This window comes from Lucilia cuprina, chromosome 4, assembly GCF_022045245.1.
Source record: "Lucilia cuprina isolate Lc7/37 chromosome 4, ASM2204524v1, whole genome shotgun sequence".
Taxonomy (NCBI): Eukaryota; Metazoa; Arthropoda; class Insecta; order Diptera; family Calliphoridae; genus Lucilia; species Lucilia cuprina.
In genome coordinates, this window is record NC_060952.1 from 87,083,659 (window position 1) to 87,105,911 (window position 22,253).

Below are 22,253 nucleotides of genomic sequence, written 5' to 3' on the forward strand. Positions count from 1 at the left end.
ATGCAAAAACATCACTTTCATTTACAACCATACATATGCGGTTGAGTCGGCAATAGTACCCACAGACGTATCTGGTAGACCGAAGTAAGAATTCATCAAATAAGCCAAAGACTTTGTTCTGATTCACAGAGAACATACAGTGGTACTTTTTTAGTTTCCCATAATAATGAACCTAGAAACATGTAGAATCCGGAATAAATGACATCCTTTAGAAGTGAACATTATTGTACTTCTTCTTTATATATGTATACATATATCAGAACTGTATGTCTGCTTAACATTAACATTATCATCATCATTTTATAGCATTACAGTTCGGACTAAGCTTTAGCCTGCTCAGTTATTTTCCTTCATTCTTCTATGTTTTCAGCTTTCTGCTGCCAGTTTATAATGCCCATTATTCATAGGTCGTCCATCCATGCTACGTGTCCTGTCTATCCTATGCGTTGCGTCTATATAAATTTTACTATGCTCTCTCCGTTACATATCTCAATCATTTCGCCGTTGCCCTTTTTGGACATAGTTTCCATTATCATGTAAAGGTCCAAAAATTATCCGTAAAACATTCCTATCAAATATTCTTAGTCCCTGCTGATCTCCAGCTGTCGTCGTGGCTCATGTTTAGCAACCATATATGTCAGTTGGTCTGATTATGGTCTTGTAGATGTTCAATTTACACGAAAAGATTCCTCTGCGCAAACTACGAATAGGGAGCGCCAAGACATAAAAAACTTGTTATACCCTCGAAGCTTTAGTTTCCAATTTGGAAGTTTTGTGCTTGTCGTCTACTCTAATGTTTTGCAACCATATTGTTGCGTTGGTCTAATTATGGTCTTATAGCTGTTCAATTTGCACGCTTTTGAAACTAATTTGGTCCTAAATATTTTCCTCAAACATATTTATCCCTAAAATTTAAAATTTAAGAAAGTTTCAAACATATGTCTACTAATTGTTAAAGCAAATCGATTTTCAAACAAGTACCAATCAATTAATAAATATACTTATTAAACTGCCGAAATTTTTATCTTTTTAAAACCCCACCTAAAATTTATAAATTAACCCCTCTAATTAACCCTTTTGTCAAAATAAATTGATTGTATACACACAGAAAAAAGATCGATTGGAAATCGGTTACCATGATAAATATTTAGTTAAATTAATTAAATTGTATCGCTGTTATTAAAAATCTTTAAAATTAACTAATTTTCTATATTACTTACTAAAAAACCATAATTATAATGGAATTGCGGTATTAACAATTTTCATATCAATAATTTGAACTGAATTATATCGGTTATTAAATTTTTTATGAATTCAGTCAATGAAGCCGACTTTTATTTCGAATTAAAACGTAAGAACATCAAATATTAGTCGCTGCAACCGAAAAAATAGAAAGTAAAAATATTGAGCACCGCAATCAATTATCAATTGAAAAAAATATTTAAAATTAATTACGGTTAAAGGAACTAAATTCGATGTTAGTAACCGACTAAGAGGTAATAATAGTTGACGTATACAAAAATAAATAAAACAAAATGAATTTATAATTAAAAAAATCGAAAAACGTTTGAGGATTACTTCATGTGAAAAAATCAGATTAAAAAGGTAATGTTTATTATATGTTATATCTTATAATCTATTTTGTGTTATTTTTCCAATTGTGTTAATAATTTTGCAGCTGCGGAAAGGCGTGAAAGGTAGTACCTTATAGACATGTTGGACAGGATGAAGAACAAAATCCCTGGCACATAAACATTGCGTTTACCACCAAATTATCAAAACTAAAGGGCAAAGTAGTATTTTTATTAAAATAAGTTTTGTACGTTTATATAAATTTATATATTTTGTAAATATTTTAAATAAAATTAAATATATTTTAAAATACACAAAATCCACAAATTGGTTTTCAATAAATAATATTTCAGTTGCAAATACCAATAATTTCAATCCACATTACCGAATAATAAACAAAAATAGTTGTGTACACAATATATTCAGTAATAGTAACGCAATTTTTCAATAATTACAATCGAATTTTGGTATAGTTGTGAGAACCGGCTGAATTCGATTGGAAACAAATTCGGTTATCATAACGAATCTGTTTTCTCTGTGTAGGGTGTAACAAATTGTAAATACTAATCAAAAAAGCAATTCAATACTACATTTACACACTACCCCAAATTAATAACCTCAAACCAAATAGCGATAGTCTATAACGTGCAAATGGTTGATTGCTCTTTGTATTACTGAATCATTCAAGGGATACTTGTAAAAATGTTGGGTAAATCACCAGTACTTTAAAAACCAATTAAAAACTGCGTCTGTTTGCAGAACTGAACTAGAACTGAACTAGAACTGAACTAGAACTGAACTAGAACTGAACTAGAACTGAACTAGAACTGAACTAGAACTGAACCAGAACTGAACTAGAACTAAAAAACAGTTTTAGGTAATATTTAGATGGTTTTAGTAAAAAATGTGATTTCCCTTGTCGTATTTATTGAAATGATTATTTCTTTATATTGTTTACCACTGTGTGACTACGTGTGGAACCTAGTCTGGCTTAGTTTGGCAGACAACTCCCAAAAAAGGCATAACAACTTAACTAACAATTGTTAAAGGATATATTATGAAAAATATATGAAATGTGTTTATGCATCTACACACATACATACATGTAAATATTGCATACACATAGCTGACACTTCAATCAACCTGTTGTAGCAGAAAATAAAGATTGATTACGCATAAAACTATAAAAATCACAAATTATGTAATTTTATTTCTTTATAAAAAGTAATAAGAAATTTTTTGTAATTTTTTAGTTAAGCAACAAACGTGAGAATTAATAAAAACAATACAAATCTACCTACAGATTTCATAAAAAAATTAAGGCAATTAAACAAAAATACCCAAAAAAAATATTTATAAAAAAAACTAATTGAACAAACAAAATTTTATGATTTTGACAAAAACAAGTTTCTCTTTACACAAAAAACACCACACACCGACACCAAAAATCCCAAATTTCATTGATAAATTTCTTACAACAAAATTATATAAGACTGAGAAAACATTGAAAACAAAACACAAATTACATTTATCTGTGCCAACTGCAACACCCTTAAAAAATACAACAAGTACTTTAAGAAACAATAATAATAACAAAATATACTTTACTAATTATGTTTAAACTTCAACTTGAATAAATATTTAAACAATGCCATAGGAAAAACGTTTTTACTAAAACAAAAACTATTTACATAAAATAGTTTAAGAAAATTAAAAAATGGACATAAATGCATTTAAATAATTATGCAAAAAATACTTAAATATAAAAAAACAAATGTTTTGGTAAATATTTGTTTTGAAAATGCACGATACCTAAAGACTGCCTAAGACTTACAAGATGTAAATCTAAAAAAATAACAAAAAATAAACACAAAAGAAATCTATAAAATAAAATCTTCCGGCTATAATTTACAAACTGAAATACTACAACAAAACTCATAAATGCCAAACAAAATTTAAGTAAAATAATTTAAAAAACAACTCATATTCAAATAGTGTTTTCAAATTTTCAATCATAGACAGATTTATGAAATACACTACATTTTTATAAAAAAAGGCCTTCTTTTTCTTGCTCTATAGAACCTTGTAGCAACTGTTTCAAACTGTTGCTCTAAACTTGCTCTAGGCTGGAGCAACTTTTTCTATGAAAACTTGCTCTAGACTAGAGCAACTTTTTCTATAAAAACTTGCTCTAGATTAGAGCAACTTTTCTATAAAAACTTGCTCTAGATTAGATCAACTTTTTCTATAAAAAATTGCTCTAGATTACAGCAACTTGCTCTAGACCAGAGCAACTTTTTCTATTAAAACTTATTCTAGACTAGAGCAACTTTTTCTATAAAAACTTTCTCTGAACTAGAACAAAATTTTCTACAAAATCTTCCTCTAGACTGGAGCAATTTTTTCTATAAAAACTTGCTGAAGACTAGAACAACTTTCTCTATAAAAACTTGCTCTAGATTGGAGCAACTAGACTGGAGCAACTTTTTCTATAAAAACTTGCTCTAGACTGGAGCAACTTTTTCTATAAAAACTTGCTCTAGACTAGAGCAACTTGCTCTAGACTAGAGCAACTTTTTCTATAAAAACTTGCTCTAGACTAGACCAACTTTTTCTATAAAAACTTGCTGAAGACTAGAACAACTTTCTCTATAAAAACTTGCTCTAGATTGGAGCAACTAGACTGGAGCAACTTTTTGTATAAAAACTTGCTCTAGACTAGACCAACTTTTTCTATAAAAACTTGCTCTAGACTGGAGCAAATTTTTTTTAAAAAACTTGCTCTAGACTAGAGCAACTTTTTCTATAAAAACTTGCTCTAGACTGGAGCAACTTTTTCTATAAGAACTTGCTCTAGACTGGAGCAACTTTTTCTATAAAAACTTGCTCTAGACTGGAGCAACTTTTTCTACAAAAACTTGCTCTAGACTGGAGCAACTTTTTCTATAAGAACTTGCTCTAGACTAGAGCAACTTTTTCTATAAAAACTTGCTCTAGACTAGAGCAATTTTTTCTATAAAAACTTGCTCTCGACTAGAGCAACTTTTTCTATAAAAACTTGCTCTAAACAAGATACATTTTTTCTATTAAAACTTGCTGTTGACTTGAGTAACTTTTTCTATAAAAACTTGCTCTAGACTAGAGCAACTTTTTCTATAAAAACTTTCTGTAGACTAGAGCCACTTTTTCTGTAAAAACTTGCTCTAGACTAGAGCAGCTTTTTCTATAAAAACTTGCTCTAGATAAAAGCAACTTTTTTAATAAAACTAAGCTAGAGCAACTCTTTCTATAAAATTTTAGTCTAGACTAATAAGCGATTTTGCTAAATAAGTTTTAACCTTTAAAATTATTTGCAATAATTATAAAATATTTTTTGAAATAATTTAAATCCCATAGGTAGGGTATAAACAAATAAAATTATTAAAAAAGAAAATAATTAACAAACACCTTAAAAGAAAAAAGTGTTTAAAATTATTCAAGCATAAATATCAATGATCTTCTATACAAATTTGTTTTGTTAAAAAAAAATTGTTAAATATTTTCCTTAAAAAAATTCAAATTACTGGACTTTACAGACAATTGAAAAAAATAACTTGTCCTCAAGTCCCCCAACTAAAATCACGTAAGCCTAAAACCAAAAAAAAAAACCAACTACACTCATTGTCAAAAAATTTTTTAATTCAAGTCTTCTTTTCCCAAAATTGAAGAAAAACAAAAAAAAGTTTAAAACCAAGAGCAAAAACATGTAATACAAACAAACTCACTACTGATCATGCAAACTACTCTCAGACTTTGGTTTTGAGGAAAAAAAAACTCACTCATTATTTTCAACTCAAACTCTAAACATTGGGTTTTTTTTTTAATTTTGTGTTTGCATTTAATATATATTTTTTTTCATTTAGGTATATAAAGTGAGGAGGCATATAAAATTTCATGTCATTTTATAAATTACGGTCGTCGTTACGTTACGAATTCAGAAAGAGTAGTAGTGCCGTACTACCGAAAAAAAAATAAAAACGAAAACGAAAGTGTGGTGTTTCAGATATATAAATTAATATATTTTTTAAAATTAAAAGAAATTAAATAAATTTCCAAAATGAAAGCCTTTATAGTGGCCAGTGTTTGTTTGTTCAGTGTTTTGAGTGTGGGTTTGGCACAATTCTCCAATGGTCGTGTACTTGATCCACCAAATCCACAATTGTGTGCTCAAAGAGTTATACATGAAAAGACACCCGATGGCAAAGGGTGAGTTGAGAATAAAAAAAATTAAGAAATTTTTTTATAATAAATCTTGAAAATTTTTGATATTTAACAAAAAAATATAAATAAATGAGTAATTGTAAAGTGAAAGTTTTAAGAACATTAATTGCAAGATTTTAAATAAAAGAAAAATTAAAAATAATAAACAATATTAAATTATTTAACAGTTTTATTTGAAAATTGGTGAAATTTTGCTAAAATTTAAATACATTTTTTTTAAATAATAAAAAAAATCGAATATTATTTCCAAAAATCTATTCAAATTTAAAGGAACTTTAAGAATTTTTTTAAGTTTATTCGTTCGCGATAGAAATATAAAAAAGAACATGCTTTTAAATTTTAATAATAAAATCGATTAGCTAATTACGACTTTAACATCTTTCAAATGTTAAAGTTTTAATTCTTTAAAGCTAGTCCCTGGTTAAGAACTTCTTTTAACTTTTGTTCGTTCGCGAATAATCCTTAAATTTCTGTAACTAATCTTAACGAGAAGTATTAAACGTTTTATGTTTTTTTACAATATTTTTAAATAAAAATATTTATCCAACTCACAATCGATGTCGTATCGTTGTAGCGTTTATGTCATAAAATTTTTTCAAATAAAATTTGTTGAAGCAATTGGACAATTTTATTTAATTATTGTTTTAGAATTTTTAAATGATTTAAAAAAAAAATTATTTAAATTTTATTCATTTTGTAAAATTTTCCTGGATTTATTTCTTTATTTTTTTTAATTTATAACAAATTTTATTTTTTTATTACAGTTACTTCTTCTCTTGGCGCGATCCTGCCTTGAAGGGTGTCGAAGAAGATTGGTTGAGTGCTAGAAACTACTGCCGCAGACGTTGTATGGACTCAGTATCTTTGGAAACTAGCTTGGAAAATGAATGGATTAAGCAACGTGTTGTCGGTGAAAAAGTAAGTTAAAAGAAATCTTAGTAAATGAAATAGACGTTAAACATGCCCCAAAATAAAGCAACTTTTTCTATAAGAATTTGCTCCAAAATAAGCAACTTTTTTTCTTTAAAAACTTGCTCCAAACTAAAGCAACTTTTTTATAAAAACTTGTTCTAAACTAAAGCAACTTTTTTCTATAAAAACTTGCTCTAAACTAGAGCAACTTTTTTCTATAAAAACTTGCTCTAGACTAAAGCAACTTTTTTTATAAAAACTTGTTCTAAACTAAAGCAACTTTTTTCTATAAAAACTTGCTCTAGACTAGAGCAACTTATTCTATAAAAACTTGCTCTAGACTAGAGCAACTTTTTTCTATAAAAACTTGCTCTAGACTAGAGCAACTTTTTTCTATAAAAACTTGCTCTAGACTAGAGCAATTTTTTTCTATAAAAACTTGCTCTAGACTACAGCAACTTTTTTCTATAAAAACTTGCTCTAGACTAGAACAACTTTTTTCTATAAAAACTTGCTCTAGACCTTTTCCATAAAAACTTGCTTTAGACTAGAGCAACTTTTTTCTATAAAAACTTGCTCTAGACTAGAGCAACTTATTCTATAAAAACTTGCTCTAGACTACAGCAACTTTTTTCTATAAAAACTTGCTCTAGACCTTTTCCATAAAAACTTGCTCTAGACTAGAGCAACTTTTTCTATAAAAACTTGCTCTAGACTAGAGCAACTTTTTCTATAAAAACTTGCTCTAGACTAGAGCAACTTTTTCTATAAAAACTTGCTCTAGACTAGAGCAACTTTTTCTATAAAAACTTGCTCTAGACTAGAGCAACTTTTTATATAAAAACTTGCTCTAGACTAGAGCAACTTTTTCTATAAGAACTTGCTCTAGACTAGAGAAAATTTTTCTATAAAAACTTGCTCTAGACTACAGCAACTTTTTCTATAAAAACTTGCTGTAGACTAGAGCAACTTTTTCTATATAAACTTGCTCTAGACTAGACCAACTTTTCTATAAAAACATGATCTAGACTAGAGCAACTTTTTCTATAAAAACTTACTCCAAACTAAAGCAACTTTTTTTATAAAAACTTTTCTCCAAACTAAAGCAACTTTTTTTCTATAAAAACTAGCTTTTTCTATGAAAACTTACTACAGACTAGAGCAACATTTTCTAGGAAAACTCGCTCTAGACTTAAGCAACTTTTTGTGTGGAAACTTGCTCTAAACTAGAGCAACTCTTGTTGTAGAATAAAAAAACTATATAATGAAAACTTGCTTTAGACTTAAAGTCCCTTCTGAAACTTTTAACATTTATGGTTTAAAATTAATACGTAGGTAATGATTTTATTTTAACATTCATTCCTCAATAACTTTTCTTATTCGATGTAGTGCATCAAGTAAATGATTGCTAAATCATTTGATTTTTTGTTGTTTACCAAAAACTGTGTAAACTTTCTAAACTGTCATTAAATGTTTATAAGTAAGTTTTTTTTTGTATAATTGTCTTTAAATTAAAAATTATTTAAAACATTTTGATAATAAGTTATTTTAAATTTAATTTATTTCTTTTGTATGTTGATTTTGTGTTTAATTTGAAATACGATCGATATAAAAAATTAAGCTTAATATCATTCAGTAAACAAAACAAAAAAATCATTAAGAATAAAACTCTACCTTTGTTCATTAAAAGATCAAGTTCGATCGTGTCAGCATGAGGTTAATCTTAATCTTTTTATTCTTTATTTTTATCAAAAACGATCTTTAAATAAGATTTTTTAATTAAATAATAGTTTTTTTATTAAAATCATTTAGAAAATATTTTTCTATGAGGATTTTCATTAATCCTTATAGAAACATCCAAAAACATAGCATATTTTATTAAGTTTCATTTAAGACTTAGTGATGATATTAATATCACTATATTAATGTCTAATAAGATCGCATTTGCTCTTTATTACATCAGGTTGATCTTTATACAAAATTTTTGATTAATAGAAATGTACATATTTATATATACAGTGATCACTGATCATAAATGATCTCTTGTCATCAGTGATGGTGTTAATATCACAATTATGAGATCGCATTTGATCTTTGATCAGGTTGATCTTTATACAAAAATGTTTCAATAATTATAGAGTAAATTTTTGATATAATGTGATCAATGATCATAAATAATAACCTTTTATCAGAGTAGTGATAGCAAAAGCAATGAATAAATGATCTTCTTCTAAAGATTTTCAAAGATGTATAATTTTTCTCTATTTTGTTTTCTTTAGAGAAATTTGAAATCTTTAAAAGACTTAAAATACCGATCACTGCTTTACGCTTTTTGCTAAGAAATGATATGATATTTAAAATAAGTTTTTGTTACTTATCGTGATTAAAAGATTGTGATTAAAGATCATAAATGATAACTTATCATCAGAAAAATGATCGCGAAAGCAATGAATAAGTGATCTTCTTCTAAAGGTTTTCAAAGTTGTATAATTCTTCTCTATTAAACTTTAGTTTTTCTTTAGAGAAATTTTAATTCTTTAAAAGACTTAAAAAGCCGATCACTGTTTTATGACATTTCTTAAGAAATGATCTGTTTTAACGTATTTAAAGTTAAGTTTAAATTTAATTTTGAATTTAGATGCTTAATAGATCGATCTTTATCCTACAAAAAGATCGCTGCAATAATATAATCATTTCTAACGATCATTCAATATATCTATTAGACAAAGTGATCTTGCAGAGAGCGTAAACACTTCGATATCTTTGTTATAAAACTCTTAGCTAGCTTTATAACAACTTTTATTAATGAATAATGTAATTATTTCCTAATAATTGTATTTATTTTTTTACGACCTTTTTTTATATTGCGATCATTACAAATCATGATCATTTGTTGAGAAACTAACTGATATTTTCATTTCAATATGATATAATAAAGATAAATGATTTCTGTCCGATATTAAAAGCATTTTGGGTGATTATATGTGACAACATAAGTTAATAGGACTAATTGGTAAAGTGATCATTTTAAAAGTTTTCCTCGGGGGATAGTTACAAATATTACTTAATTTTATAATGTATAATAGTTAATGATCTTGTTGAAATATTTGAGATAAATACTCATAATTGTTCAACTAATTAGAGCTGTAATGCACAAATACACACACACTTACCAATACATAAAGTAAAGATCATTTAATAACCGAAAGACTTAAACAACAAAGTCGTTAACAAAAGACTTAAGAAACAAACCTGCTGATGAATTCAAATGTTTATGAAGAGATTTCTGTAAATGTAATATTTAAACAAATGTAATATTTAACAAATTTAAACAATGTATAACAAAATTGAAATTCTTAACACATCTTTTTTTATGAAAATTAAAAACTAGAGCATTATTTATGCGTATTGTGTTACAAATTTAAATTAGAAAACAAAAACGATTGTAAATGAAAGTGAATTGATGATAAAAATTGAAAAAAAACACACACACACACTTTCGATTTCAAGACAATACATGTTTTGTTGATTCCATTAAAAAAAAAATAACACAAAGAATTACAAAATTTTGAAAATTTGTAAAATTTTGTTAAATTTACAAAACAACTAAAACACTGTTTAGAAAAAATAGAAAAAAAAATTGACTCAATAAATTAAAAAAGAAAAAAAAAATAAAACTGAAGAAGTAAAAACAATTAGCTAGAAAAAAAACTTACATAATACATACTTGTTTAAATTGCAAGAGGCATAAATAAATGAATAATGTGGCATGAGGCAGCAGTGCAAAAGAAAAAAAAATATTGTTTAAAATTTGCACGTAAAGCAGGCATTAATTTAAAAACAACAACAATAGTTTACATTGAACTTAAGACTTTAATAAAATTATAAAAAAATAATGAAAAAATTGTGATGCCGGTTTTTTTTCTCTTTAATTTCCCCTTGCAAACAAATTGCATTTAAAGTAATAACAACAAACAGCTAACATGAATAAGCATGTCTGAAGATGTTTGGCGGTATATTTATAAAGTTTTCCTCATATATGTCTCTATTTTTAAAAAAGAAAAGATGTTAATGATAAAAAATTAACGGAAGTGAGTTTTTTTTTGTAACAAAAAGTTATTATTTACTCGTACAGTAGGTAATAAAGCTAAATAGTTTAGCTACTGTTCGCTAGTCTTACAAAAAAGTTCAACTTCCATGTAATAATAACACAGGCCAACAGATTTTTAATCTAAGAAGACAAGTTTTCTATTCTAAAGTATCTAGCTTTTGCAAACTTTTCAAGATCTTTTTATTCTTAATATCGAAATTGTACATGTTTGAGACTTTATAACAAAATGAAGACATCTTTATTTAGAAAATTTTTTATGACATCTGTAAGCTTCAACTGTCAAATGGAGGCCTAAACTCTGTTATACATATGTTTTTCCTTTTTAAAAATATACATCCTTAATAAGAAAATAGCCAAATATGATGATCACATCACAGGGTCTTATAAGGTTTCTTTCAGTTTGGTTTATAGACCTAAAAGGTACATTATGATTCTCATTCTTCTTCTTCTTTCATGTGTCATTCAACATAGAGTGACAGTTAGAGGGAAAAAGACTGCCGGAGACACAAAGTCCATATAACAGTTATGATTATCTTTAATAAAGAATAAAGAACATAAACATTATAAAGAACACATAATAAAAGAGACAGTGAAAAGGAAACGAGCAGACAATTTCAGCCCCAAAAAAGGATTACAGAAAGAAAGTGGGCATAAAAGTTACGCGAATAACCAAGATATTCCCTTGAAGAAACTTAATATGTCATCACCTCGAAGATCCAAGAGTGGGGTGTACATCGTTTATATTCCCCTGATGAAACCTAATATGTCATCACCCCGAAGATCCAAGAGGGGGGTGTACATCGTTTATATTCCCCTGATGAAACCTAATAAGTCACCCCTGCTATATCCCCCAGTTCATTGTTGTATCTTCTACATTGTAATATCAGCTCTACTGCTTCCAGTTTCTCTACGTCTGCACACCAGAGATACAGGCCGAGACGACTGAAATCGACGGCGGCTGTATTTTGCAAGGCGAGCCGCCGCCTACTTTTACGCTGCCGCTGATAAAGATTGGAATCGCACATATATTTCAGAAAAAAATTTAATCAATTTGAACGGAGTTCCCCCGTATTGTTATAATATGAAAATAGAATAGAAAACTACTATAATAATGACCATTTTCTGCAGAAAAAAACTCTTATAGAGAGAGGTTTATTTATAACACATTACTATATAGAGAATTTTCAATATTGGCTTGTATCGCTGCTGCACACAGTCTACAAACATCCTGCGTGTTACCGGTTAATACCACTACTAAAGTCCTTGTACTCTTTCTGTCCATTCCTACACAGGTTCCGAACATAGTGTCTTAGAGATTAAAGATGTTTGTTTTTCTCATCTTTGCCTATTTATCAGTTAAGATTTAAAGATCGGGTTTGATCTTGTTTTTTTTTTTTGGCATCAGTCGAAGCTTAAAGTTATTTTAAACATTAGCTTAGGATATCTCGAAAAAGGGATGATCTACAAAAGAGGTTAAATCTTAAATTGAAAGTAGATAAATTGAACTTTCAAGTTAAAAACTTCCTTTCGTGCTGTTATAACGTCTCGAAAAAGGTATTTTCTTCAACTGTAACATAAATAATGTGTCACTTATACCGACACTATATTGAACGCAAGAATTGCATACAAACAAAGCGATGATCAGTATTCGGATTCAGCGTTGCCCAGTCTTCTTCTTTGCACCTGTCGATCTTATAATTAGATTATAAAATCTCTTAAAGTTGCTGAGATATTGATCATCGAAGTTCAAAGTTTTTTTAAACTTTAGCTTTTTTTCATTTGGACCAGTACTCAGCGGATGACCCCTACTTATGCGAAGCATTGTGTTGGAACTAGGAAAATAGGTTGTGGGAAGGAGAATAAAGGGATTGGTGTTTGTGGACATTTGATTTAAATCTTCTTATGTCGAGAGAGGCAGGGAATAGATAGCTTAGACTATCCCGAAGAAGGGATGAGCTACAATAGATGTTAAACCTAGAATTTATAGTCAACAGAGTGGACCTTTTATATAAAAGTAAACTTTATAAATTAAACTAGCTTCGCGCTTAAATAACGTCTCGAAAACTGGATTCTTTTAAAAAGATTATGATTTTTATAGTTGGATTAGCTTTGATTCAATCCTAGTCCCTTAAGGATTACTCTTTACACTCATGAGCGCAAAAGTCTCAATTTTCATAGGTTGATTACAGTGAAAACATAAAGACAATTTTCAAACAATTTTTTTATAAATTTAAAAGTTTAATTATAATTTTTTTCATTACAATCTCTCTCAAAATGATCACAACTAATTACCCCTATATTGTTGTTAAAACTTTGACACAATCGTCTTGTTTTTTACATCTCTAATTTGACCCAAAAATTATGCCATTTTTTAAATGTATGTCAAATCTATTTTAATGTTAAAATCACGTTTAATGATACAAAACTGTCAAAACTCAATATTTTTTATTTGTGTGTGTGGATGTATGTATGTAATTATGATTATTTTTCTTTTCATGAATGAATCAAAATTCAAGTTGAAGTGGTTTATGTTGTAATAAATTATTTTATGTTTTACTGTCCATTAATAATATAAACAAAAGCTTGTTTTAAAGAAAGAAACAAATAATCATATTAAATGATCATATTTAGTTTTTAAAATTGAATGATTTTTTTAAAATTTAAAACAATAAAATTGCCGAAATACAATAGAAAGATGAAAAAAACAAAAACTACAAACAATTGTTAGCAATTTATTGTAAATTTAAACATAAGATTAATGTCATGAAATTGTTTATTATTTTTAATAAACATAGGCAGATTGCTTAAGAAAAACAAAATTTAGAATAAGATTTGGAAAAAATTGTTATTCGTTTACAAAAATAATTGATTTTAAAAATTTATTTAATTGATGAAAATATAAAATTTTTGTTACACTCAACATCAGTTCTTATTAAATTTAGAAGTTCCTTAGACATTCTATCAAATTTTTAATATATTAAAGCTTTTAAAACTTCTCTTTAGATAACGATTAAAGCTAGTATTTCTCACTGTGTCGATACCTTTTTCATTTTCAAAACACATTAAAAAAGCCAAATATAACATTTATTTCAAAAAATATGTGTTAAACAAAAATAAACTTCGATAAAAAGTTCAAAAAAGCTTTTGGAAGAAGCTTATCAACTACATTTTTACGATTTTTTAATATTTTTTTCCCGAAAAGCTTTTTTATTAAAAAAAACTTTTTAAACATAACTTTAAAACTTTCTAGAGATCCTAACGAACAATATGAAACTTTTAATAAACTTTGTGGAAAAAGCTTTTACAAAGCTTTCATTTTAAAAGTAAAGCTTTTGCATTAAAACAGACTTACAATTCATCTAAAAAATAGTGTTATTAAAGCTTTTATAACAATTTATATAGAAATATATTTTTATTGAAGCTTTTATAAAAACGAACAAAAAGCTTTGTTTTTGTATTTAAATCAAAAAAGATATTTTTAATGCTTCTTCTTCAAGAGTGAAGCTTTTGAATTAAAACAGATTTATTAAAGCTTTTATAACAATTTATATAAAAATATTTTTTTATTGAAGCTTTTATAATGCTTATTCTTTAAGAGTGAAGTTTTTGAATTAAAAAAGGTTTTTATAACAATTTATCCTAAAAAAATGTTTGTATTAGAGCTTTTATAACACTTGATCTGAAAATATGCTTTTATGAAAAATAAGCTAAATTTAGTTTCAAAAGTGTCTTTTAAAATTTAGTTCAAAAAAGCTCTTTTTAAAACATTTTCTTTTAGCATAAAGCTTTTGCATTAAAACAAATTTTTATGACAATTTATCTAAAGAGATAGTTTTTATTAAAGCTTTTATAACACTTGATTTAATCGGTATGCTTTTATTTAAGCTTTTATAAAAAATTATGCTAAAAATCTTTGTTTTTCATTTTACAAATATTTTTTTAATTTGGAAAGCGATTTTCAGAATTTATATCAAAAAAGCTCTTTTTTTAAGATTTTTCTTTAAGCGTTTGCATTTAAATTGATATTTATAACAAAATGAAAGTAAAAATAGTGATTTTTAATATTTAGATCAAAAACTCTTTTTAAAGCTTTTTCTTAAATTATAAAGCTTTTGCATTTAAAGTAATTTTTAGAAAAAAATTATCAAAAGATATATTTTTATTAAAGCTTTTAATAACACTTGATCTAAAAAGTATGTTTTTATGGAAGCTTTTATAAAAAAAATTAAGCTAAAAAGCTTTTTTTCAAATATTTTTGTTTTGAGAGTGTTTTCAGGATTATGATCAAAAAAGCTTTTTGATGATAATGTATTTTTAAGTATAAAGCTTTTGAATTGCTATGCATTGTTTCAGCTTTATTAGAAATAACTAAAAAAATGTATTTTTAATGGAAAATAACGGTTTTCAATATTTTTTGCACTTGAAATCATTTAAGGGGGAAAATGAGGTTTAAGAAATGCTCTTTTTCTTTGCAAGAAACTTTTTATGAAAGATTTTTATGTAATTTTTTCAATTACTAACTATTGTTCAATATTTGTCTTTTGCCACAAAATGCTGTTTAATTAAAAATAAACAACTTAAAAGTTTCTTGCCACAAATTTTGAAAAACAAAACACGTGTGTCTCTAAAGCCATTTAAACTTCAGTTATAGACTTCCTTTTCTTTAATAGGACAAATTTGATCACGTTTCTTTTTCACAATATTAGGTTTTTAAGAAAAACCAATTTAACCTTAAAATTAATCATTAATTTTACAAAAAAACTAATTTAAATAAGTAAAAACTTAAAATATGCATTATTGGGTTTATAAAAGAAAACCTGAAGCAAATATACATAAATTTAATAAGAAAACCACAATTTAACATAAAAACCTTAAATAATTTTAAACATAAACATTTTAAACAACAACAACTAACTGAAATTGTTGTAATATAAAATAAACCGATAGATTCAATAGCTTAACAAATAAACATACTTAAGAGAAAGTGTCTGTTAATGATATTGTAAAAAAAAGTATTTATTGTTAAGAAAAAAAATTGGATTTTTTTTTGTAGACCAAAGTTGGTAACAAAACACATTAAGGTGGGGTTAGGTTAAATGTTTTTAATGCATTTGTTAAAGCAAAACGAAAATAAAACACTCAAACAATTGAACGAATGTTTAACACTAAAAATAGTGATGACAATTTACGGCTTTTTTTTTTTTTTTTTTTTTTGGTATTTATAGGCATGATTTGGGTCTAGCTAGTATTTGAACAATGAGGGCTTTTTAATGTTTAAACATTTCTTTACCTTTATTATTTGGTAACAATAGTTTCCGTTATATTTTACATACAGCCATGTTTATGGTAGAAATGTCGTTAACTTTTCCTTTTTTTTTTTTTTTTGAACAACTAATTGTCCGTCTAGCTGCCCGTTTTTTATGTTGTACGTTTGCACTCATGAAAATTAAGAAAAATTTAAATTTATTATTTTATGCTGGTACCGCTTGGTATCGTTTTTGTTTATTTATTATTAAAAAGCTTTAACAAATGGAGAAGAAATACAGAAAAAAAACAAAACACGTAAAATAATGTAGTGAAAAAATGTTTTTAGTTAATGTTTTAATATTACATGCTTCTTGAAGTATAAAGTGTTAAATTGTTATACATTAAACAATTAATAAAAAGATAATAAGTTTGATATTAATTTCCTTTTTTTTTCTATTTTCTCTTTCTTTTTAGGTAAAATACATTTGGACCTCTGGTCGCCAATGTGACTTTAAGGGTTGCGAACGTCCCGATTTACAACCCACCAACATTAATGGCTGGTTCTGGACTGCTACTTTGCAAAAACTTGCCCCCACTAATGAACGCAGCCAAGGTGATTGGTCTCCCACTGGTGGTATTGGTTTACCTCAACCCGATAACCGTGAATACAAACAAAATGGTGCTCCCGAAAACTGTTTGGCTCTCTTGAATCAATTCTACAATGATGGTGTCAACTGGCATGATGTTGCCTGTCACCACAAGAAACCATTTGTTTGTGAGGAAAATGATGCTCTTTTGAAATATGTTCGTTACACCAATCCTCAATTGCGCATTTAAAATGGGTTTGAGATTAGACTCATGCCTTTTTAATTAAAGAATTTTATGAAAAAAATTCAAATTTGTGTTCCACACACACACACACATGCTCAACTTTTAGAAACCAAAAATATTTAAATTTTGTTCTTTTTTCATTTTTCTTGCTTTTTTTCCAAAACAAAAAAATTTTAAAAAAATATATATTTTTTTATTCTTTAATACTATTTCTATAAAATGTCCCAACGTATGTCCTCTAATATCTTTATCACTGTCTTCTATTCTATTCAACACTTAATTAGTTTAATTTTTTTTTAATTTTTGTATTAATTTATGTTAAAAAAATAAAAATAAAAAAACCAAACAAAAGAAAAAATACTAAAAACAAAAACATTTAAGAGTTTTCTTTTTAGAGCTAAAAGGTGTCAAGTTCGGGAAGTTACATGAAATCAATTGTAACACAGTTTTCTTTAAAAACTATTCGATGTAATTTTCATAGAAAATTATTTGCCGTTTAAGATTTTCTATAGAAAACAATTTCTACAACGAAGTTTTTATAGACAACTATTCGATGATAATGTTGTATAAACAAATCCAAGTTTTTTTATACAAAATCTCAAGTAATAATATGTTTATTATAGAATTTTCTATAGAAAACTATTCGATTTTGAAATTTTGTTTAAAAAACAGTTTGATAATGAAGTTTCTTCTTTAAAGTTCTATGAAATTTCTCAGACAAGATGGCGAAATGAACCAACTTGTATCAATACCAGGAAGATATGGCCAAATTTGGACAGTAAACGCACGTCATATCTTCTGCAACTAAACCGCCCTCATATCAGCAACCTTGTTGCTGTCATTACGGGGCATATCTTATTGGGAAACCATGCAAGAAGAATTCCCCACAACGACTTCTGTAGAAGTTGGCAAGACGAAGAGGAGGAAGAATCTATTGAACATCTTCTCTGTCAATGCCCTGCGCTAGCAGATACTCGAACCGTATATCTGGGAAAACGACTATTTGATGATTTGTCAGAACTATCCAGTCTAGGACTGGATAATATAAATGCCTTCATCAGGCACAGTAACTGGTTTTAGGACCACCAAGCCATAATTAAGACACTCACCAGTCCACAAGGACAGACCTCTCAATCTTCTCCTCCACTTCAATTTATCTTCTATGACATAATCCTAAACTATCTTCTACTACCCTCTACTCTCTTTCTTTTATATTTTACTATCTTTACAGGTATCACAAAGGGACCAACAGAAAACAAAAACAAAATTTCATATAGAAAACTAACTGATCATGATATAAAACGAAATAATAATGAAGTTTTCTTTGGATGTCAATATTCAAGTTTTGTATAGAATCATGTTGATTGAAAACTTATATGACAATACGTTACTGATCGCCCTCCGGCTAGAGAAGTATTAAAGCAAAGCCTCCCGCCGAAAACAAAAGTTGCTCTAGCAAAACTGAGATGGGGATAAGGCACAGGCTCAACTCCTCGTTATCCCTCACAATATGAGCAGCACGTAGTCAGGATGTCTAAGTAACCCATTGTATATACATCTATCTAGCACAACCTATTTCACTTAGTTAAACATTTAGTAAACGTATCCCATCTTCTAGGCTAGAAATTCAACCCTGAATCCTCGGCACAAAATTGTAAAGTTTCAGCTGTTGCAGCGACTTCCGTCCATAGCCATTGTAATATATAAAACATGACCCAATAAAACTTGCATAAATAGATTTTTAATAGTTCCTAGCTTACATTAGTATTCCATTTTTTAAAACAAATATTAGTTTAAAAATTGGGTCTAGTGTACTTTTGTTTGAAGATAGATTTTACCTGTTAATTGATGTAAATTTTGTTCCTTTAACGTAGTCAAACACTTGCACAACATTTTTATGGAAAAATTCTATTAATTTTTTTGCCAAAACACTTGGTATATTAAAAATATAACTAAACAATTAAAACTTTTGGCGGATTGATTTGTTTACATTATAAAAATTGTTTTTCCTGTCATTTCCTTCTGTTTACTTCTTGATATATATAAAAGTTCAATGTTATGCAAAAGTTACAGACTGTGGCATACAGTTAAAAATAATTTGCATCTTTAATCGAAAAAAAAAAATAATATAAATAGAAATCCTAGAAAATTTTAAAATACAAAACAAAATAATTATATTATATAATAAATAGAAAATATTTACTTTAAAACGCTAAAAAGTTACACAAAATTTCTTATTATTTATAATTACTATCCATTTCCGTTACTTATTGTTTATTATTTTATGCTAACAGTATGGCATTACATATACAAGCTGCTTGCTATGAAACACTTTCTCCTTTATATTTTGACAGCCGTATTTTTGTTTACAATTTTGCTTTTACAAATTCTAGAAAAAAACATTTTTCATTAATTAAACGTTTTTAAGGAAATAATATGGATATTGGAGAATTATTATCATTTAAAGTAAGTTAAATTATATATTACAATTAACTGCATATAATTTTAAAGATTTTCTTGTGGCTAACAGCCCGAATCTACACCAAAAAGGCCACACGAGGATGATGACGATTATGGTGGTGGCTCACCGGAACATCATAACTCCTCGCGACAAGATGAAAAATCCCGACGTTTGAAACGCATAGCACAGGCTAAAGAAACGGCAGATTTTGCTAAACCAGAACCACCAACTTTGGCAGGGGTACCGTCATTTTTAATGGATCCTGAATTAACGGAGGAGGAACGTTTAAATATTTTAAAATATGTCGAGAGTGAAGAAGCCGAAGGCGATGTCTTAGATGAGCAGGGCTTAAAGAAATTGTTGTTGGTATTTGAAAAGAAAAATTTAAAGAATCAAGAGTTAAGAATCAAATATCCCGATAATCCAGTTAAATTTATGGACTCCGAGGTAGAGTTACACAGTGTTATACAGGAATTAAAGGCCGTGGCCACGGTGCCTGACTTATATCCACTGTTAGTGGAGTTAAATGGTGTAGCTAGTTTATTGGAGTTATTAAATCATCCGAATACTGATATATCAGTGGCTATAGTGGATTTGTTGCAGGAGGTTACAGATGTGGATATTTTGGGTAAGTTTGTTGGGAATAAATATTAAATTTGAGTAAATTCTTAATATTTGCTGTTTAATAACAGGTGAAAGTAGTGAGGGTTGCGATGTTCTTATAGAAGCTTTACGCAAACAGCAGGTTACAGCTCTTCTAGTTCAAAACTTAGAACGCCTTAATGAGCAGATTAAGGAGGAGGCCGATGGTGTACACAACACATTATCCATTATAGAGAATTTAACCGAAATTAATAGTGAGGTGGTGCGTGAAGCTGCACAACAGGGTTTGTTAAGTTGGATTTTAAAAAGACTTAAACAAAAGCCACCCTATGATGCCAACAAATTGTATTGCAGTGAAATCTTATCTATACTTATACAGACTAACAATGAAAACAGACTTATGTTGGGCGAGGTGGATGGCATTGATATTTTATTGCAACAATTGGCTTTTTATAAAAAACATGATCCCGCCTCCAATGAAGAACAGGAATATATGGAAAATCTCTTTAATTGTATGTGTTCTGCCCTAATGGCGAAAGAAAATCGTGAACGTTTCTTAAAAGGTGAAGGTTTACAGTTGATGAATTTAATGTTAAGAGAAAAGAAAATGTCCCGAAATGGTTCGTTAAAAGTACTCGATCATGCCATGTCCGGACCGGATGGTAGAGATAATTGTAATAAATTTGTAGATATATTGGGTTTGCGTACCATTTTTCCTTTGTTTATGAAAACACCCAAGAAAAACAAACGTTTACTATCGGCCGATGCTCATGAGGAGCATGTTTGTGCTGTTATTGCCAGCATGTTGAGAAATTGCAAAGGAGCTCAACGTCAAAGGCTTTTATCGAAGTTTACCGAAAACGATCATGAAAAGGTAGATCGTTTATTGGAATTACATTTAAAATATTTAGAAAAGGTGGAAGCTGTCGATAGAGAACTTGATCAGCAGGAAAAGGTTTGTTAATTTATGTGGCTATTTCCCTAAAGATTTTTTATATATATAGTTTTTTTTTTGTAGGATGAAGATGACGAGGATGAGGAGGCAGAAAACAATTATATTAAACGTTTAACGGGCGGTTTATTTACTTTACAAATGATTGACTATATTATTTTGGAAATTAGTTCTACCACTGAATCCATTAAACAGCGTGTGGTTCAAATACTTAATTTAAGAGGTGCCTCGATGAAGACCATACGCAGTATTATGCGTGAGTATGCTGGCAATTTGGGAGATGATGGCGATACGGATTGGAAGGAACAGGAACAAACTCATATTTTATCGTTAGTTGATCGTTTTTAAAGTCGGTTTCAATGGATTTTTTTTATGTTTAAATAAATATAAATTCAAATTAAGAGGAAGTACTTTTCATTTCTGAATCTTTTGAAAACTGTTCGATGTTAAAGTTAGTTCAAGAAGCAGTTTTCTTTGAAATGTTTTCTATAGAAAACTTTTCGATAAAGAAGTTTTTTCAGAAAAAAACTAAAGCTCTTCATAGAAAACGATTCAATAATGAAGTTATCTATAAAATAGTATTCTCTAGAAAACTATTAATAGACCAGACGAGAATAGAAATTTTTCTACTGAAAACCAACAAAATTTTTGGAAGAAAACTGTCCGATAAAGAAGTTTTCTATAGAAAACTATTAGCTGAAGAAGTTTTTTTATAGAAACATTTAAACTAATGAAGTTTTATATAGAAACCCGTTAGCTGAAGAAGTTTTCTATAAAAAACTATTAGCAAAAGAAGTATTCTATAGAAAACTATTAGAAAAAAAAGTTTTCTATAGCAAACTGTTAGCTGAAGAAGTTTTCTAAAGAAAACTGTTAACTGAAGAAGTGCCAATAAAGTTTTCTATAGCAAACTGTTAGCTAAAGAAGTCTGAAGAAGTTTTTTATAGAAACATTTAAACTAAAGAAGTTTTATATAGAAACCTGTTAGCTGAAGAAGTTTTCTATAGAAAACTGTTGGCTGAAGAAGTCTTCTATAGAAAACTGTTAGCTGAAGTAGTCTTCTATAGAAAACTGTTAGCCAAAGAAGTCTTCTAAAGAAAACTGTTAACTGAAGAAGTCTTCTATAGAAAACTGTTAGCCAAAGAAGTTTTCTATAGAAAACTGTTAACTGAAGAAGTCTTCTATAGAAAACTATTAGCCAAAGAAGATTTCTATAGCAAACTATATATCTATAGAAAACTATTTTCCAAAGATCTCTTCTATAGCAAACTGTTAGCTGAAGAAGTCTTCTATAGAAAACTGTT

The 22,253-nt window shown here is 28.0% G+C and overlaps 2 protein-coding genes across 2 annotated transcripts; both read left to right on the forward strand.

Moving 5' to 3' along the window:
- The first annotated feature begins 5,509 nt into the window (after positions 1-5,509).
- Positions 5,510-17,306, forward strand: LOC111683353. Its single transcript, XM_023445428.2, has 3 exons — positions 5,510-5,817; positions 6,597-6,750; positions 16,577-17,306. The coding sequence occupies exons 1-3, from the start codon at positions 5,669-5,671 to the stop codon at positions 16,937-16,939; spliced, it is 666 nt and encodes a 221-aa protein (XP_023301196.2). The 5' UTR covers positions 5,510-5,668; the 3' UTR covers positions 16,940-17,306.
- Positions 17,307-19,268: 1,962 nt separating this feature from the next.
- Positions 19,269-21,350, forward strand: LOC111683355 (beta-catenin-like protein 1). Its single transcript, XM_023445430.2, has 4 exons — positions 19,269-19,399; positions 19,464-20,022; positions 20,087-20,952; positions 21,016-21,350. The coding sequence occupies exons 1-4, from the start codon at positions 19,370-19,372 to the stop codon at positions 21,295-21,297; spliced, it is 1,737 nt and encodes a 578-aa protein (XP_023301198.1). The 5' UTR covers positions 19,269-19,369; the 3' UTR covers positions 21,298-21,350.
- The last annotated feature ends 903 nt before the right edge of the window (positions 21,351-22,253 follow it).

What these genes read in the sequence shown, in the direction of transcription:
- LOC111683355 (XM_023445430.2), top strand. Translation starts at nt 19,370, where the DNA reads ATGGATATTGGAGAATTATTATCATTTAAA. An exon ending in GAGAATTATTATCATTTAAA is followed by an intron (nt 19,400 to 19,463) that starts GTAAGTTAAATT and finishes TGTGGCTAACAG; the next exon opens with CCCGAATCTACACCAAAAAG. An exon ending in TACAGATGTGGATATTTTGG is followed by an intron (nt 20,023 to 20,086) that starts GTAAGTTTGTTG and finishes GTTTAATAACAG; the next exon opens with GTGAAAGTAGTGAGGGTTGC.
- LOC111683353 (XM_023445428.2), top strand. Translation starts at nt 5,669, where the DNA reads ATGAAAGCCTTTATAGTGGCCAGTGTTTGTTTGTTCAGTGTTTTGAGT. An exon ending in AAGACACCCGATGGCAAAGG is followed by an intron (nt 5,818 to 6,596) that starts GTGAGTTGAGAA and finishes TTTTTATTACAG; the next exon opens with TTACTTCTTCTCTTGGCGCG. An exon ending in AACGTGTTGTCGGTGAAAAA is followed by an intron (nt 6,751 to 16,576) that starts GTAAGTTAAAAG and finishes CTTTCTTTTTAG; the next exon opens with GTAAAATACATTTGGACCTC.